Source organism: Salminus brasiliensis, chromosome 14 (assembly GCF_030463535.1).
Source record: "Salminus brasiliensis chromosome 14, fSalBra1.hap2, whole genome shotgun sequence".
Classification (NCBI taxonomy): Eukaryota; Metazoa; Chordata; class Actinopteri; order Characiformes; family Bryconidae; genus Salminus; species Salminus brasiliensis.
This window is the reverse complement of record NC_132891.1, coordinates 36,390,057-36,410,038: the sequence shown is the minus strand read 5'-3', so window position 1 is coordinate 36,410,038 and position 19,982 is coordinate 36,390,057. Positions and strand designations below refer to the sequence as shown.

The window sequence follows — 19,982 nt, the reverse complement described above, 5'->3', positions numbered from 1 at the left end:
AATTCAAATTTGAATATTCTTGTTCACAATAAGGTCAGTATGCCACTTTCTGTCAATTTCTGCTCCAGACAAATGTTGACAATTAGTGGCTCAGCAAAATTAGTAAGAACAAAAACTGCCTGTATTTACGAAAGTCATGGTTACAAGAAAGAACTAAACGATTACAGGCTAAAATACAATTCATACTAGAGAAAGGTGATTTCCATATTACATTTGTTTACAAGAATCACCATTCTATTTTCTATTTTATTTAGTGTCTCATATCAGGAGGTTCAGGGAGATGATTAGGTAAATTAAGAAGGTGTTACTGCAGTTTCTCCACCAGAGGGCGACATTAAGCCACAGTACTAAACGAAGCGTCATTGCCAGTCAGACGCACATAACATAAAGGAGCCTCTTATTAACGACGGGCTCTGTTTATTAACAGCACTGAAAAATAAAGTTAACAAAAAGATAAACCCATCTATCAATGCTTTTTACTCAACTCCACCACCAGCATGTTTATATAAAAACGAATTAACTCAAAAACAACAGATATTTCACCTGAATATTATATTCGTGTTTGTCCGGAGTTCGAGTGCAGCTTCTCTAAGCTGTGGTATTAAAGCACTGCAAAAAACTACAGCTCCCATGATGCATGCCTGCAGCGGGCTGTTGGCTGGCAACGGCGATAAGAGGGAGTTTACATCTGGAGCTCCTGCGACGGAGGTTATTTACTTTCTCACGAGAAATAGAAATAGAAATATTTCCAGGAAAAATTTAAAATAAAAATAAAATATAAAATATATAGCTATAAACGGGTATATAAACTCATTATTTAATATTGTCAGATAGATACAACAAAACATCGTTTACGTTTGATTGTCTGTAATAATGACCTTGCTTAATAAGTCGTGAGCGTTTATGCACTTATTTATTTATTTCTTCATCCTCCTCCTCCTCCTCCTCCTCTCCCTCCCTCTGTCCCGCGGTGGGTGTGACCGCTCAGCCAGGCTTACTTCCTTTCCCACCCGTATTCCGTCGGTTGTATCCCGCCTCCCTTGCTGTGATTTGCTACACGCACACGCTTTCTGCGCTGCGATTGGCCAGTAGGTCTGTTTACTAGCGTGCACCACTGGCCAATCCCAGCACAGAGGGGCGGGCTCTTCTGAGTGCGGGTGGAGAGGAACCCCATCACACCGCGGAAGCTGGGTTTGTCCTGTTAAACGTGGCGCAGCTCAACAGGGAGCCGACTGGCTGAATCCGGCGGCGGGCTGAGGACGTGTACCCGCCCCCCCCCCCCCAGGAACCGGGGCGTTCAGGACCGAGAGCAGCGCCGATGCAGCCGAGATCTGACAGCGGGTGTTGACGCCGGCGCAGCGCGAGCGGGCTCTGCTGTGGTTCAGGGCGCAGGGATCTCAGGGAGAGAGATTATGGCTGAGAACAGAGAGATGGACGAGGTGAGTGCAGCTCACAGCTCACAGCTCACAGGCAGGAGAGCTCTAACGCACTCAGTGGAGATCGAGGCTGGTAGGTTATACTGGAGCAGGTGAAGGTTATATCACCTGAGAGTGCTGCAGAAGAGAGCACCTGGCTGCTAGTTACTGATAGGAGTCATGCAATGTGTGTGTCTATCTGTGTGATCAGATATGCATGCATATGCAGACATGCAGACATACATGCCTATGCACTGCTATATAACCACACTCAAACATATATATATATATATATATATATATATATAATGTGTTTGAGTGTGTATGTGTGTGTGTGTGTGGTTATATAGCAGTGCATAGACATGTATTTATGTATAGATATATACACATGACTTATATGTGATACCTCACTGTGTAAACCGTATGTCCTCCATACACATCTGTAGCTTTAAGAAGCCAAAAGGGCATTGCTGTCTGTTTACGCTGATCCGTGGCCCGAATGCAGAGGCGGGAGTACCTGTGGGTTCCTGCAGCAGTGTTTATGTCTCTGTATGGCTCTGTCCCTCTGTCTGAATGGGAGTTTTCACACACCTGTCTTCAGCTACAGAGCAGCAGAAAAAGAGAAGGGTCAAAAGGGTCGTGGAAGTGTGTGTGGTTGAAACTCACGGGTTCACAGCCGTTAGTGGTTAGTGGTGGGATGTTGTGTTAAGGACAGTGTCAGCATTTTCCCTTGAGCGTGCTGGTGTCTGTGGTAAACTAAGCAATGGCACGAATTAATGGCAAGGCCTGTGGCCAATCAAAAGGGGCCACACAGAGCCATATTGGTCCAGATGTTCAGGCCCAGAGAGGACAAGGGGTTGAGAATTACTTACAGCCATGTTACCATTCCAGTACCAAGTCAGTGTCAGTGCTGTGCTGTGGACCACCAGCTGAATAATATCTGGTCAGTGGTGGTTGTGGGGTGGTCCACATCGCTTAATTGACAAAGCAGTAGGCTCTTTCAACAGTGGACAGGGGTCAGCATGGGCACTCTCTGACTGAACACGGACCTTTACGTGCAGCATCACCTCATTTACACTATTACCTTCATCTGGGAGGGGTCTTAATGTTTTGGCTCATTGGTGTGTATCCTCAGACAGCAGAAGTGTTCAGGCCTTCTTCACAGGGCACTGGTCTAAGATCAGCACTTCCACTCAGCACTCGGACCTAATAATGGTTTAGCATTAGAGCTGGCCTGGGATCACCCAGGACAGGGGTTTATACTACTGTGTGTGTGTGTGTGTGTGTGTGTGTGTGTGTGTGTGTGTGTGTGTGTAGAGTAGCTTTGACTAGCAGAGTGTACTGTGTTGATTTATTGATGAAAGAGAGAGGAGATGACACGCATGAGCATCCGCACAGCTGAGCTTTGTGTGTGTGTGTGTGTGTGTGTGTGTGTGTGTGTGTGTGTGTGTGTGTGTGTGTGTTTGTGTGTGTGTGTGTGTGAGAGAGAGAGAAAGAGTGTGTTTGTGAGATGAAGGACTCTGGAATTGGATCTGCCAGCGCCATGCCACAGATCTGCTTACACATCCTGACCTTGTGCTTTTTCCATTCTAGTGTGTTTGCGCTCGTGGGTGCGAGAGTGTGTGTGTGTGTGTGTGTGTTTGCTTGTAGCTGAGATAGAGAGATTTTATTGAGTGTAGACTGAAGGCTGTCTGAGAGCTTCTAAACACACCTAGAACTATTACTGGGGGCAGTGACCCTATTCAGACCAAGGTGTGTTCATAATATGGTGCAAGTGTGTGTGTGTGTGTGTGTGTGTGTGTGTGTGTGTGAACGGTGAATGGTGAACGTGTGATCAGTGCTGTAATGAGAGTAATCCACTTAAGCTAATACCAGAGAGAACACTCCCCTACTCTTTGGGGCAACAGAGGTACGATTGTGTGACAGAGTACAGCAACACACACACACACATACACACACACACACACACACACACTTTGTCTGTAGAATTTGAATGACCTGTTTATATTTGAGGTTATAATTTGAATATTTCCCAATAACACTGATCCCCTCACTGAAGTACTTCAGCTGGCGTAAGGCCGATGAGCATTTCGTGTTAAGCACCGTTGTGGACCTTTTCCGTGTTGAATAGATTAGTGACTGTTAGTGAAATTGTATGATTGTGCTTTGCTGGTTTCCTATTTTCTAAAGTAGCTAATGCTAAAGTTATCACCCTGTGTTCTGCATTAGGCACATGACTACTAAACAGAGCCCCAGGCAGGGCAGCACAGACAGATTACAGTCCTGTTGAGACTGTAAAATGTCCTGCAGTCCGCTTTCTGCTTTACTTTAGGACTGTTAGTGATGCATGTTCTTGTTTTTCTATTTATTTGGGTTAAACACTTGATCATTACAGCCTAAATGTGTAATTTCACCTGTGTTGCAGTCCTTTGGTCCACGTCCTTCATCTATTAAATAGTCTAGAAAAAAAAAGAAAAAAAGAAAAGGCACTGATACCACAAGAACAGCTGGCAATATCCAACATGATGCTACCAGAAATCACTAGCTGGAAGAAGCCCTACCAGAACTGCCTAATGAAGGTATTTAGAGGTTTAATTGGTGGTGATGCCATGGCTGGAAGTTCCAGACACCATAACTAGCATGACTGAAAGCTGGGCCGTACGCCTGCAGTAACAGTAACTACCACATTCCAGCTCCACAAATGCTGTTTTCACAGCTCTACCTGTTACTGAATGCCTCTCACACAGCAGCAGAGAGCCCAGAGGTGCAGGAGAATTGAGGAGGAGGACGGTAACAGAAAATCTGCTCAAAGGCATTGTGGGTAATGTGTTCTTTATTATTAATGTGAGCAGCATCATTTAATTAGAGCATGTGGGCTCTTTAGAACATAGCAGTGCAGTTGAGGGGAAGGGAAGGGAAGGAGTGTCCTGTAGAGGGATGGCTGTGTAGGGGCTTCCTGTGGTCAGAAGGCCTTGCTGTGCTAATGCTAATGTAGGTAATGGAATCTCACTGGTTAATCAGCATTCCAGCAGGTGTTTGTTGTAGGAACTGTCAGCTGCAATCCGTCATAGGGATCCAGGAGAGTGGAGATAGATCTGTCTGTCTGTCTGTCTGTCTGTTGCTCATCTTATTGATCATGTATCAATTAATTACAGGTGTTTTTCCTGTGTTTCATCTTTCAGGCTGTTTCTCATTGTCAGGCCTGCCCGAGGCTTCTGATTACAGCACAAGTGTAGAGAGCAGCAGGGTGTGTGTGTGTGTGTGTGTGTGTGTGTGTGTGTGTGTGTGTGTGTGTGTGTGTTTATGGCAATCTCAGTCTGCAGGTGTTCTCCAGTACACCACTGCACCACTGAGAGTGCTAAACAAGTGTGAGTGTGAGTGTGAGTGTGAGTGTGAGTGTGAGTGTGTGTGTGTGTGTGTGTGTTGACTAGACAGAAATGCCCTGACAGAACAAATAAAACTTGCTTGAGTGCTTTTAAAATGTACATACTGTGTATAACACATATGGTATATAATATTACTACATATATACATGTATATGACGCATATATTATTATTATATGTAGACACATGTATATGTCCTGACCAGGTATAAAAACAGACATGTGTATGTGTGTAGTAGTGGGACCTTATGTTGAATTATAGCATCTCCTCCCAGTTCCTTGTTAAAGGCAATAGCAGCAGTAAATCTCTGTGTGTGTGTGTGTGTGTGTGTGTGTGTGTGTGTGTAATTGTGGATGTAAGACAGCAGCGGTGAAAGCAGAGGTGTTCAGAGCAGTGTTAGTGAGGATGTGGATGGTCGGGCGCAGCATCGATTCAGCAGTTAAAAAGCAGCTCCAGCACCCCTCCCTTACATAACTTCAGCGCTATAATTAGCTCCAGAGCTCCACACACACACACACACACACATACACATAGTGCTGCCTCTCTCACAGCAGGACTGGTCACTTTCTCTGAGGGTCAGTATCACAGCAGGGTTGCCAGATTGCTACAAAACGTCACCTAAATGGAAATAATGTGTTGAATTTTTTCACAAAACCTTTACGTAATATAATATTATTTACATAATATAAAGGGCAAAGAGTTTTATGAATTATATAATAAACTGTAGTAAATAAAAAAGCTGGAAATGTGCTTTAATTGCAACATCTGCAGTAATTGAAGTGTTTAAGGAGGAAAAGGAGAAGCGCTTATGTTAAATTATGAGTTAGTATCAAAATATAATTATTCTCACACACACACACTTATATTACTATGATTTAAGTTGAGGATATACATTCAGTGAGGAACTGGAAGAACCTGGTCAAAATAAAGATAAAGGTAAAAAATTAATTAGTTAATAATAAAACTGTATTTAACCGCCACCCAGTCCACTTCTTATTACTGTGCAGTTTAAGCAGTTGCTGTAAATGTGTTGTTGTTGTTGTTGTTGTTGTTATTGTTGTTATTGTTTACAGACTCTCTGTTATTCTGTTTTATGGAGCACATCCACACCATACACTAAGACAAGAGTATCGTCTCACCCCTATAGAGAGTGCCCCCCTGCAGTGTATGCAGAACGTTATCGGTAGGGTCGTCACACTGTCTGAGTTTATTACTTTACTCCCACTGATACAGTAAGATTGTGCGCCGCACTGCAGGCATGTGTGTGTTTGTGCCAACACCCTCCTCTAAACCTGAGTGAATAAAATTCAGAGCCCTACAGGAAGTCGTGTCTTCAGTTTGAACAGCCCTGTTTGCTGAAAAAGTCTCCATTCTGGCAACCCTGCCACTCTCTGTGTCTGCAGTCAAATTATAAATAGCAGCTGTGTTTTCTCAGTTTTTCACTCTGTGTGAATCAATATTGTGTGTGTGTGTGTGTGTGTGTGTGTGTGTGTGTGTGTGTGTGTGTGTGTGTGTGTGTGTTTGTGTGTGTTTGTGTGTGTGTGTGTGTGTGTGTGCCCTGCGAGTGATATGGGCGAAGGTATAGAATTCTGCATCAGCAAACTCTAAACCCAGGATGTGACTGAACAAATAATACCTGTAACCATGTAACCCCTAACTTTCAGCACACACGCGCACGTACGTGTTGTTAACCCTGTCAGACTGAACAGCTCCTTACTGATCCATTTGTTGTATATCTGTGTGTGTCCCTTTTACCAGCAGTGGGGGGCCAGTGGTCAGTAAAATGGGTCAGTGAGTGAAGTGGAGCTCTCTGAGCTGCTGTGTTTCTCTTACGGTATAAAAGAAGCTCCTGCTGCCTTTAGTGTTGGATGCGCAGAAAGAGTTTTTGAGTGATTCCTTCAGAACACAGCTCACATCGCTATGGAAATGACTATTACTGATGTGTTTCATCAAAGGAAATATAAAAGGATATTCATTTAAAGTGGTACTTTGTTAGATCTTGTTCTTTACATGTCAAAATAAAGCCACAACAACACATTTTTATTAATTACTAAAGGAGCTTTTAAAAACGCAGATTAAAGGGGGAAAAGGAACCACTGTTTTTGCATTGGCCTTAAATGTTTAAGCAGTCCAGAGTTTATAATAGATTCTAAGCTGTAGAAATGACCATTGTAGAAAGCAGGTCTAGCTCGTTTTCAGTTTAGCCTTATATAATGTAATAAAGATGTTCATATATTGTCATTGACACTCGTACAGTGCAGCGTTTTATTTACGTATCTCAGCTTAGAAAGTTGCAGCAGGGCACAGGGCCAGCCATGTTACTGCACCCTCTGGAGAAGGGCCCAACAGTGGCTGCTTAGTGGTCAAGGGTACCAAACCCACAACCATGTGATAAATAACCCAGTGGTTTAACAATTTAATGACTGTGTGTGTGTGTGTGTGTGTGTGTGTGTGTGTGTGTCTTTGCAGGACTGCTTTGAGGATGCCTACGATCGTATCCCAGTGTAAGTGGCCTTTTCTTTCCTATTGCAGTGTGTGTGTGTGTGTGTGTGTGTGTGTGTGTGTGTGTGTGTGTATCATAAATAGAACAAACACTCACAGATGAATTGATCAATACTGTTTAATAAATCAGAATGGTTTTTGTCAGCTCGGCTCCCTGACACTGAGTTTTACTGTGTGGCTGAAACGAGAAGTGTGCGCGTGTGTGTGTGTGTGTGTGTGTGTGTCTGTGAGAAAGATTAGATAAAAACCACAGAGACAGTGATAAGAGTGATAAGTGTTCATATTATTTCCTCTAGTATATGTCACAATTGTCCCACAGTTGCAGTGACGTTTGTTAGTTGCAGATAAAGGAGCTGTGTGTGTGCGTGAGTGTGTGTGTGTGTCTGTGCATGTGTGCGTGCATGTGTGTATGTATGCATTACTCATACAGGGTGTTTTTCACAAAGCAGGTTTTCTCAGTTAGCCTTAAACCTGGGAGATAAGGGGCTAATGGGCATTACTGCTGGACAGCATGTGGGCTAACTGAGTGACCTGGCTTTGTGAAATACATCTCTAATGCTGGGATCAGGCAACACAAATACAGTCTGATTTAGACTTGACTTTGGAGCCGACAAATTATGAATATGAATGTTGTGAAGGAGGAAGCGGCCGTGACCTGTTACATAATCGAAGAACAGTGATTTGAGGTCTGTGACCCTGACACATTCAACATACATCTAACAGCACATCTGCAAAACTGCAGCTGTTTAAGCAACAATTTAGTATAAAAAACAGTGAAGCTCCAAAATTACTTTCTGTCCAAAAACATCCTTTGTAAATGTTAATAATTAGATTAGATTTTGTTTTCTATTGTTTTCGAATGAACATACTGAATATAAAAATGAAATGTTGTGTAGAAAATACAGATTTATTATTAATACAACTATTATTTTTTATTAAATTAGATTGTGACGCTGTGTGGTAGATGTTTACATGTTCTCAAACCACACCGGCCCGACTGTGGGCTTAAAAGATCTGTCTAACACTGAAATGCTGCTTTGTGAAACACTCCCTGTGACCTTTCCGTCTCTGGATCAGGTGTGTTAGATTAGGACTGTAACTGGACTCTCCACAGGACAGGACGTCTCCAATAGCATGGCTGGACATGTCTGGTCTAGTCTAATTCACCCTGATTCAATTATACAAATGAAATCAACCACAAAAAGAACCCGAACAACACAAACACGGAGCCGCAAAGCTGGTCTGGGTTTCTTATGGTTCCTCTCGTCTTTCGGCAGCGCCTCGAAGATGGACCTGCAGACGTCCATTGAGGAGTGCAGCATGGCCCTGAACCTCGTGCTCAACAACAAGTTCTCTGAAGCTCTGGACCTGCTCAAACCCTGGTAAAGGAGTTGATGCTTTTAGATTATTTTATATCTACACCCTTTATATATATATGTACTTGTGTGTGTGTGTATATTATATATTAAAATTTTACATATATATTGCTATTTTTGGATTTTTAATTATTACATGCTGTATATTTTGATAGTGTGTAAAAACTGCGTATGTGTTGCAGGTCTAAGGACAGCATGTATCATGCTCTGGGTTACAGCAGCATTCTAGTAATGCAAGCAGCCATGACCTTCGAGCATAAAGACATCCAGACTGCTATGGCAACCATCAAAGAGGCGCTGCACACCTGCCAGAGGTATTATGGGGTGGCTGGGTGATGGCCTTCATGCTGACAGCTTTGACAGACAGACCAGAGGGCTTTCATTTAGTGTGTGCTGCAGCTGGCCTGACGCTACAATGAGTTACACCGTGCAATGACTGTGTGTGTGTGTGTGTGTGTGTGTGTGTGTGTGTGTCAGTGTGTGTTCTCAAACAAACCTCTAAATCTGTTTTGCGTTTTTAAAACTACATTTAAAGCCGTATTTTCCTCTTTATGAGCTCCAGGACTCAGAGTGGTTCGGAGATTTGGGATCTAAAAATACAGACTTGTAGGAAGATTAGGAACATACACGTTCAGACAGTTTTGGGAGTGACTCTGTTTCGCTGGTTCACTTGTTCTGAAATTTGTGATCCCATTACTTTGATACTGAATCCTGAACAGTACTGAGCTTATTGCTTATTGGCTCACTGATGCTGAGGAAAGTCTGCTTAGGTACTAAAACGTGGTTTTCAATGGGATGAAAAGCTTTAATTCTCTGTACTACGCTTCAAGGGTTCTCCAAGGTTCTTTAACAACAAAAAAGTTCTGTTCTTGAACTAGTGCTGTAAAGGTTCTGAACCGAATCAAAATCCACCACGGTTTGGCTCATGGTGTGCATGGCATTTGCCAGGCTGTTTATTTGTTTTATGTTTTATTTATTGTCTTGCTGAGAGCACGTGTACACATTTGTCATTTTACACAGTTGGAACACAGTGAGCTTCTTGGAACTGGCCAGAAGCCACAGTTCTCTTAAAGCAACAGAGCCCAATTTATACAGAGGCTGTTAAACTGCTCTAATGAGGGTTTCAGAGGAGCTACATGTGTGAATGTCCAGACTTATTCTGCCAGTCCTTTCTGCCAGCTGAACGTTGGTTTGAAAGTGGTCTGTTATTGATCAGTTAAGGGTTTTCTTTGTATCTGTATAGTTGATGATCAGTTACTGATGTAATTCAGCAGATTGTGAAAGGGGGGTATTATACTCCACTTACAGCCCCCTGTGTTGGGAGAGGTGGGGGAGTGGGTGTTGGCTTTCAGGCTGTCACATTCAAAGGTGAAATGACTCTGTGTGTGTGTGTGTGTGTGTGTGTGTGTGTGTGTGTGTGTGTGTGTGTGTGTGTGTGTTGAATCTGCAGGTTCAGGAAGAGGAACTCAATGGTGGAGTCTCTCTCCAGTTTGGTCTCCAAACAAACCTCAGACAGCCTGAAAGCAGGTGTGTGAGTGTATGGGGAATTGAATACCCTGAATGTTATTATGTAGTAATAATAATAATAATAATTAATAATAATAATAATAATAATAATATAGTAATAATAATGTTAATAAAAGTATTTATTCTTATGGTTGGTATGCTAGTATTATTATTAGTAGTAGTAGTAGTAAATTCTATACAGATTTACGTATATGTGTGTGTTTTTGTGTGCATGCGTGTGTGTGTTACAGAGGAGATGCATGCAGAGATATGCTACGCTGAGTGCCTGCTACAGAAGGCCACACTAACATTCGTACAGGTCTGTCTTGCTCTCTTTCTCTTTCTCTCGCCCCCTCTTTCCTCTCCCTCTTCCTGCCTCCCTTCCTCTCTCTCCCTCGGCAGATATTTGTGTGTGTGTGTGTGTGTGTGTGTGTGTGTATGTACAGACTTATGCAGAAACTTCAGCACCCCTCTTTAAATAACATATTGAGTCATTAAGTGTAAGTAAGCGTGTGAAGACTAAAGAGATCCTCTGAAGGAAATAAACATGAATATGTCTTTATCTGCACATTTCTATCCATTTGTCCATTAATTTAACATATTGGAAACAAACAAAAATCAAACATAATAAACATAATGCATAATATTTGCACATGCTATGTTTTGTGTTTTATTATTCCCATTTGTTAAATTTATTAAACAGTATTTATGCAGAGGATTTGTTTTTACTTCATGTTCTAAAATGCTGATATCTCTTAATCACAGGATGAAAATATGATCAGCTTCATTAAGGGAGGCATCAAAATACGCACAAGCTACCAGATTTATAAGTGAGTCACTCCTTCAGCAAGTCTCCAGTGTTATCACCACTCACACCACTCACATACATACACACACATCTGTAACTACAGTGCTTATATTTTTAGTCATTTAAACATTTTATTATTTATTTATTCCAAAATAAAGGCATTGTACAAAGAACCCATTATGGCAGCCTCAGAACCACAGCAAAGGCCATGAAAACCATCATTTTTAACAGTGTACACATCTCTGTGTGTGTGTGTGTGTGTTTACAGGGACTGCCAGAACGTGTTAAATATGTCTCAGGGAGTGAGCGGTGAAACTGACACATTTGCACAATTTGAAGGCGGAGTCAAGCTGGGCATTGGCTCCTTCAACCTGGTGAGTCTGGCGGGAGGTGCAGGAATGCTGGGATTTTGAGTTCATTAGTGTGTGATTAGCAGTGGAAGTCCTGGAGTGTTAGCTTATGTTTGAATGTTTTTGTCGCAGATGCTGTCTCTGCTGCCGGCCAGGATTCTCAGACTGCTGGAGTTCATCGGCTTCTCAGGGAACAGAGTGAGGAACACACACACACACACACACACATACACGCACATGGATCACACATACCATTCACAGAAGTTAGTATCTAGCATTACATTACCTGCCAGTGCTGCCAAGTTCCTTTTACAACAAACACTTATACCAAGGTGACTGTGTGTGTGTGTGCGTGTTTCTCTGCTGCAGGAGTTCGGTCTGACCCAGTTGAGGGAGGGAGCAGCGAGTCACAGTCTGAGAGCCATTCTAAGTGTGTTAACACTGCTCTTCTACCACACCTACGTCTGCCTCATTCTGGGTAAATCCTCATCTGCTATAGACTTTACCACTGAGGAAACTACACTCTCTCTATTCTATATATATATTTTACACAGGCTAAACATATGTACTGTAAAGCTCTCTTCAGTAAACACTTCTACACAGGGTAAATACTGACCCTAAACCTAGTTACTGTAGTCTATCAGACCTGTATAGTGAGCGTGTGTTATTGGTGGATACTTTTCAGGTACAGGGGAAGGAAACCTAGTGGAAGCAGAAGCTCTGCTGGAGCCTTACCTGGAGAAATTCCCCAAGGTATGAATACTCAGATACAACATACATACAACATACAACATCGTATATATATATGCTCAATTTTATATTATAATGCATAACAGGGCACATATTTATTATATAGACATTTTATATATATGTAGGTACTAATATAACAGTATTTTGCTAACTTTGAACTGCTAGTTAAAACACATTTTTGGTCCTCTGCAGGGCTCCATTATCCTGTTCTATTCAGCCAGGATAGCTGTGCTGCGAGGCCACTTCGAGAAGGTAAAGCCAGAGCAGCAGCTGGGAGTGTTGCGGAGTAAATGAAGTGAAAATAGATTTTATTATCAGTAAATGTCAATAAAAACTCTCTGCTACCCACCATCATTTCTTTACTGCCTCTTTTCCTCCCTCGTGTGTGTCTTCCCCCTCCCTCAGGCCCAGTTGAAGTTTGTGGAGTGTATTAATGCTCAGCAGCAGTGGAAGCAGATCCATCACCTGTGTTACTGGGAGCTGATGTGGTGCCACTCGTTCCAGCAGCAGTGGAGGGAAGCTTACCGCTACGCTGACTTACTCTGCAAGGAGAGCCGCTGGTCCAAGGTAACATTGGACCTTATCAGTGTTCTCATGTATGTAGGAACCTGCAGTCTTAATGGAGACAAAAATATTTTTGTTCTCTAGTTCTCTTGAACCAGACCATGTTTACTTCTTACCCCCCACATATTAATTATATATTTCATATGGTATTCTTACTAAACTACAGCAGCTAGGAATAGAAAAACACAAAAAATCGTAATTAAATCATTTTAAAACGAAGATGTGAACAGCGTCATTCAGAGCGGGGGTTTGGTGTGAAATTATGGTTATTGTAAATCTTACCCACTCTGATTTGTTTACTGGAACCAGGATAGAATGATGATGATATGATGATGATGATGATGATGGTGGTGAAATAGAGGAGAATCTCAACTGATACACCCTGCAGCATGTATTTTAATGATATGCGATTTTAAAAACCAGAGCCAAACTCTTCTCAGAACTCTGAAAAGCGTCAGACGCAGATAAATTGTGAGTTGTTTAGGATTAGAAATCAGATTTAGATCACACACGTTCTGGGATCTGTCGTCACTGTGGTTCCAGGCCATCTACGTGTATCAGAAAGCTGCGATCCTTAGCATGATGAGCGAGGAGGAGGCGAAGAAGACCGGGGAGAACGTGGTGGAGTTATTCAGGTGTGTCTGTGTGTCTGCGCAAAGACAACTGTGTGAATGTGTGAGTGTGAGTGGATGTGTGTGTCAGATCCCAAATAATGTGTTAACTGATTTTGGTGCAGGTATTACTGACTTTTTGGCTGGATAACCAGGATTAAGGTGCTCTACAGATGTAGACAGTTGTTGCACTGAGGAACCCAGTGTGAGGCGGCTCCTGCTTTACTGCACTGTAAGACAGTAGTGTGGTGTTAGAGCTGCTCTGTTAGAGAATGGATTAAAAATAAGAGGTGATGTAATTCTCGCACAAAATCCTTGTATCTATTAACACCCTACAGGACAAGCTTAAAGCCTTTTTAACCTTCAAATGCATCAATGTAAAACGATGCTACTCCAAATCCTTTTGGAGCATTTCTATTGGTCCATTCATAATAGATGGATGGATGGTTCATTTAGGATGTTGGATAATCACCACCCCACTTCATCATCCCCAACTCTTCAAATCATCCCAAAAGTACTGGATGGAGCTCCTCCACCATCATTCCAGAGAACACAGTTCCTCCACTGCTCCACAGCCCAATGCTGAGGGGCTTTATACCCCTCTATAGCCCACGTCTGACATTAGGCAGCATGGAGCCAATAGGGTCATGATGTTGATCTGCTCCAGAGAGTCCTATTCTATTGGCAGTTTTTCTCTACAGCAACCAGACAAGCTGTGTGTCTGTGTGCATTTGCACATCTGTGTCAGCAACATGTGTGTATGTGTGTGGGTGGGTGTGTGTGTTTAATATGTGTGAATAAGTTTATTTATTTGTATTAAAGGATATTTAATGCATAATAAAGTTTAACTGAACACAGTTTGTATTTCTAAGTGTCAAAGTGGCATTTAGTTAGTATGTGTGTGTGTGTGTGTGTGTGTAGGCAGGTAGAGGGTCTTAAGCAGCGTTTAGCTGGTAAGTCCATCCCCACAGAGAAGTTTGCAGTGAGGAAGTCTCGCAGATACTCTGCCGCGAAGCCTGTTAAACTCATCATTCCTGCACTGGTAAGCATCTCTCTCTCTCTCTCTCTCTCTCTCTCTCTCTCTCTCTCTCTCACACTTTCACACACAGGCACAAACACAAATTCTAAAAATAGATTTCCTCAGTTATATGTGTCGCAGCAAAAAAAGGAAGTTGTGTGTTGTGACAGGAAATGATGTATGTGTGGAACGGGTTCACTATTGTGGGAAAGAGAGCGGACGCCTCTGAGAGTTTACTCATCACCATCGAGAAAGCAGAGGAGCAGCTCCGCACTGACCCTAGTGAGTGCGCACACACACACACACACACACACACACACACACACATTAATATACTGTAGCTCTGTATATATATAGACTGAACCAAGTGGTGAAAGTGTGTGTTTGTGTGTGTGGTCAGACCCATCAGAGTTCCACCCAGATGACCAGTGTCTGGTACAGATGCTAAAGGGCCTGTGTCTGAAGCACCTGGGCAGGTTACTGCAGGCCGAGCTCTGCTTCACACAGGTGCTCTCCAGGTAAGGAAATGTGATCAAATATTGTTTAGTTTGTACAGCTTTGATCATTATATTGTTGTATATTTAATGTATGTATGCATATGAATATGTGTGTGTGTGTGTGTGTGTGTGTGTGTGGTCTTGCAGTGAGAAGCGTATACGTTATGATCACTACCTGATCCCTTTCACCCTCTATGAGCTGGGCTTACTGTACAAACAACAGGGAGACTTCGCCAAGGCAACACGCTACATTGAGGACGCCAAGTGAGTCAGCACACACACACACACACACTCAATACAGCGCATGAGACCATTATGCTATTAAAAGACCCCTGACAACCACACAGACCTTGGAGAGTGAGGTAAACAGTGCATGGCAGTGCTTAAATTAATGTCATTTTGTGTGCGTGTGCTCGATCACCTGATCTCCTGATTGGTGTAATAGACTAGTCTCTGATTTGTTGATTTGCTTGTAGCTTGAACCACTCTGTGGTTATATATATATTTTTATTGTATATACTGTTTGTTTGTTTGTTTGTTTGTTTATAGGTTAAACTATAAGGACTACTCTATGGAGTCTCGACTTCATTTCCGCATCCATGCGGCTCTAAACAGCCTGAAGGGTTCTCCGGTCAGTTCGCCATAGCGACAGCACCAAATGCTGCTCCCGCACAACAAAATGGGCGACCCGCCTGGATCTCCCATCAGACCAACTAAAACATTTCACCTACACAACTGCACGAGTTGCTGTGGTAACCAGCCGCTTCAGTACCGCAGCTGCAGCAGATGATCACGGGAACAAAAGGAGAGGTAACTGTAGGAAACGCAGAGCGACATCACAGACCAAAGCCAGCATCCCCCTGGAGTTAAAGAGCTTTTATAGACATTGAAGTTCACAGACATTTGATCATTCTCTCTCTCTCACTCACACACACACACACACACACACACACACACACAGGTACCTCAGCTCAGACAGGTTTAGAGAACAGAGGCTGGTGTAGTTGACGTGTGTCCAGTATGTTAATAGTTCAGTTCAGCCAGTCTGGGAACTGATCGCTCTCCAGCCAACCAGCGGCTGCTTTTCATGAATGTCTTACTGTTTTAGACCAAATCTTTGCGTTTGTGTGTGTGTGTGTGTGTGTGTGTGTGTGTGTGTGTGCACGCAACATATGTGCCTCTGTGAGTTGAAATGTATGTGTGTGTCACCATGCGTGTCTTTCTGTGTTCTGAAGTCTCTTTTTCTGCATGCCTTTTATTGGATTCTTACTGTTCTTGCTGTTTTCTGCAGCTTTTGAACATCGTGTAGTCGCTTCTTTCGGGAGAACAGTGCAATGGCTGAAAGCTGAGAAAAGACCACAACTACCCTCTGTACCTTCTGCTTTCAGTAAAGCTGTTGCTGTAGAGAGTTTAAATTAGCTTTTGTTGATGCAGCTTTAAGCACAAACCCAGAACAACAGTAAGATCTGAAAGCAATAAATGATTAGACAGTAATATATCTATATATATATTTTTGAATTTTCTGTTTTTATATGTCCTAAATTAGCGTAAAGGCACAAGAACATAATAATAATCAGCTGTAATATGAGTCCTTTTGTTTGTTTATTTTTTTTTCTGTGCGGTGAGTGAACATGAGAGACATTCAAACAGTTGATAAAATGATCAGCAGAACATCAGAATCATCTGCGTCATTTAACGTGTAATATTATTCTTTAAAGGGCAGCAAATAAAATCAAAATCGTATTAGGGTTAATTATCACAGTAAAGATGGCATTACTACCTAAAGCTAATAGATACAGCAGCTGGAACATTCCAAAAAAAAGAAAGAAAAATACAGAACGCATTACACAACTTACATGTCCAAATCTGATTTTTCTTTCCTTTGATTTCTAAATTATTTGTATATATTGCCAGAAATAAATGATCTTTTACCAAAACACTAGAAAATCCAAATTTTACAGTAAATAATAGTGTGAAAATGACGTTAGAAATAAACAATGCTTTTTGTTAGATGTTCATCCAGAGTATAATTACGCAAAACATCATCCCTATAGACCAATCAGAACAAGTTCTGTGACATCATACTGCATTTACCTGCTTAATGCATGAGTACAGCACTGTAGCTTTTAAAGCATTGCTTTTGAACGACACTCTTCTATTACTTTATTTATTAATATCAAACATACATGTCCTTATTTCTAACCCTGTCTGAATTTAAGATATATATATAAGATAACTGATGTCAGATTATGAGGACACACAACCATAAAAACACCATTCAGTTTTTGCGTTGAAGAAAATATCTTCAAGCCATGAGCTGCAGACTGCTAGTTGCCTTCTATTTATGACGACTGTAACTCAGTGTACTGTGTAGATAGTAAGTTCACACAATGAAAACAAAACAAAAACATGAAGATGTACTGTAGGTCGTATTTATTTATCAGTTATGGAAGACCAAAATATACAACATGCTGTATGTGTATATATAACAAATCAACAAACAACAATCATATGATCAAAACATTCAGATTTATTAATATACCACCTCTCCATGCAGGAGGATGTGTGTGTCTGTGTGTGTCTGAACGTGTATGTTGTGTTTGCTTCATCACATAAGTGCATTCATGACACTCCAGGTTGTTCTGTAGCTCTGCTGGTTTGAATAGTTTAGCTTGCAGGGAAGCTGCGTTTGACTTCAGAGCGCTGCTAAGCTAAAACCTGGAGATTTAATAGTAAAAACACTTTCAAAAGAAAAAGCTGAAATGTTGAATGCAGTGATGGTTGCTGGAGTAAAGCCTTTGATCTATGGCTTTTGCGACACAAATGGACTTCAATTCCTGTTCTGCTATGAAAAATAATCAGATTCTCAGAATTAGACCAGTAATGACTGATGAGCAAGAAGCAAAACGTGAAGGAATAGGCCAGTGTTTTCAGCCTAATCTCTGTTGGCCGTATCTGGAGCACAGTGATTCATTGCAAAACGTTTCCTTGTACAGAAAAACAGAAAAACCTTTCACTCCAAACACACTTATATTCAATTCTAAATGGGCAGATTAATAATATGAAGTCAATGGGTAGATGCTTTATCTGGAAAAACATTTATTATAGAGGTCAATGGGCAAATGCTTTAATTTAAAACGGAATGGGTAGATGATTTAATACACACTTATTGGTCAGGAATAATGAATATTACTGAGGATTTGCCACAGTTATCGCTATTAACTTCTAATATAATTCATTTTTCTCAATGTCTTTTCTTTTCTACTGTACAGTAAAGCATCTGCCGCCGTGTCGTTTTAGGGACACAATGGTTTATTGATAATGCTGCAGTTTATAGATGTAAAACATGTTGGATTGTTCTTTTAAAACCCTTTTACAGTTCAGGTGATCAGTTGATCGCCCCTCACGTCTTTCTTTTTGTAAGGTTTTGCTCGTAAAAGCAGTTTTGCAGGATTGAGGAACTGTTTGTGTAAGAATGAGAAGTACGTGTAATTCAGTGATGTCATGTGTATCTGATGTACGAAGGGAAATACAATGGAATCTACTTTTATTGGAATAAATGTTTCTTTTTTAATCTGTCTGTCAGAGTGTGTCCAGCAGGTGGCGCTGGTGTGTAATCATAGTCATAATATTTGCTCCTCTGGCTGCTTAATGTTTATACCTTCACTGTGCTTTTCTTTATAACTCCTTGCTGATGGAAACACCTGTTTTTTGGGGAATTTATTCATCTAAATTGTCTTTTTACCTCTCTGGTGTACAACTAACCAAATTTGCAATATGCAAACTATTAAATCTAAGCTTTGCAGGATGGCAGCGAACCTTAAAGGAAAAAAAAGTTTAAAACTGAGCAACAGAAACTGCATTCACTGCTTTTGTGATGCAACAAAAAACACTATTCCAGTTTCGCCCCCCCCAATCAAACACTCCTCACAGCTGTAGCAATCTTAAAGGTGAAGTATCGAAAACAGCTGCTTCAACTGAAAAGAAAGATGACGTTCTAGACCATGTTCTAGTACATGAAACCACACAAACACTACAAGTGCAGTAAAAATACACAAAATACAATACAAATGAAATAAAATACAAATCCTTTTATCTCCGCAGTTCATTATCAGTACTAAGTACCTGTGATGATTGATGGCATCTAAACAGCCTCTACTCTACCACTCGGATGTTCTGTTCTGTGCACCATCAGTTTTTCCATGTCCGAGAAGTTCCGGTCAGTTCCGGTCAGTTCAGGAGGCAGATGGGTGATGTTTAAATACTTGAGAGTGCTTATGATTCCATATTTAGGTGCATTAAAAGAAGGTGAGGTGGAGAAGTCAGTTATCTGGGCAGCTTTATTGCTCTGAGGTTTGAGCTGTTTGATGAGGTTTTGCAGGTGCTGTGGCCATGCTGTACTTATCTACCACCAGATGGCAGCAAGTGGAAGAAGTGTCTCTCTCTGTCTCGTGTGTGGGCTTCTCTCTTTATATATATATCAGTTGTTCAGTGCCTGTTGTCTTTGTTGTTTAAAACAAGAACATTTTCATCCACTGAGTTCAAACAAGAATGTATTCTGTGCTTTATTTATGTTTAATTTTATAAATAAAACATTAATAGCCCATCAGCCAATGATGATCACATTAAAACCACTGAGCTAAAGTAAAGAACATTGATGATCTGGTTCCAATAGCTCCTGTCAAGGGTTGGAGATATTAGGTAGCAAGTGAACAGTCAGATCTAGAAGGTGATGAAGGTGTTGAAACTAGAAGAATGGACAAGCATAAGAATCTGAGACACTTTGACAAGAACCGAACTGTGATGTTCTAGACGACTGGGTCAGAACATCTCCTAAAGGCAGGTCTTCCTGGTGTTCCTGGTGTGCAGTGATCAGTACCCACCAAAAGTCCTCCAAGAAAAGACAACTGGTGAACCGGCGACAGGGTCATGGGGCCCGAAAACTCACTGATGCTCATAGACGCCCCACCTCACAACTTACAGGACTCCAAGGATCTTCCGTATATGTAAAGGTAAAGGTGCACGTATTTGTCACTGTACAGTGTACAGCGAAATGTGTCCTCCGCATTTAACCCATCTGGTAGTGAACACACTCACACACACACACATGTGTTAGGGGCAGTGAGTACACACACACACCCAGAGCGGTGGGCAGCCAACTCCAGCGCCCGGGGAGCAGAGAGGGTAAAGGGCCTTGCTCA

At 41.7% G+C, this 19,982-nt stretch overlaps 1 protein-coding gene across 1 annotated transcript; it reads left to right on the top strand.

Annotated features, from left to right (window-relative positions):
* Positions 1-1,166: 1,166 nt before the first annotated feature.
* ttc39b (tetratricopeptide repeat domain 39B) lies at positions 1,167-18,353 on the top strand. Its single transcript, XM_072696964.1, has 19 exons — positions 1,167-1,439; positions 7,269-7,303; positions 8,579-8,683; positions 8,860-8,991; positions 10,128-10,204; positions 10,435-10,502; positions 10,949-11,013; positions 11,260-11,365; positions 11,474-11,539; positions 11,711-11,819; positions 12,027-12,094; positions 12,284-12,343; positions 12,497-12,658; positions 13,199-13,290; positions 14,188-14,308; positions 14,455-14,566; positions 14,685-14,802; positions 14,929-15,045; positions 15,331-18,353. The coding sequence occupies exons 1-19, from the start codon at positions 1,413-1,415 to the stop codon at positions 15,425-15,427; spliced, it is 1,737 nt and encodes a 578-aa protein (XP_072553065.1). The 5' UTR covers positions 1,167-1,412; the 3' UTR covers positions 15,428-18,353.
* The last annotated feature ends 1,629 nt before the right edge of the window (positions 18,354-19,982 follow it).

Bases quoted from the DNA above. Each gene is read 5' to 3' on its own strand.
- ttc39b (XM_072696964.1), top strand. From the start codon at position 1,413: ATGGCTGAGAACAGAGAGATGGACGAG. The intron at 8,684-8,859 runs GTAAAGGAGTTG...TATGTGTTGCAG, and splicing joins CTGGACCTGCTCAAACCCTG to GTCTAAGGACAGCATGTATC. The intron at 10,205-10,434 runs GTGTGTGAGTGT...TGTGTGTTACAG, and splicing joins CTCAGACAGCCTGAAAGCAG to AGGAGATGCATGCAGAGATA.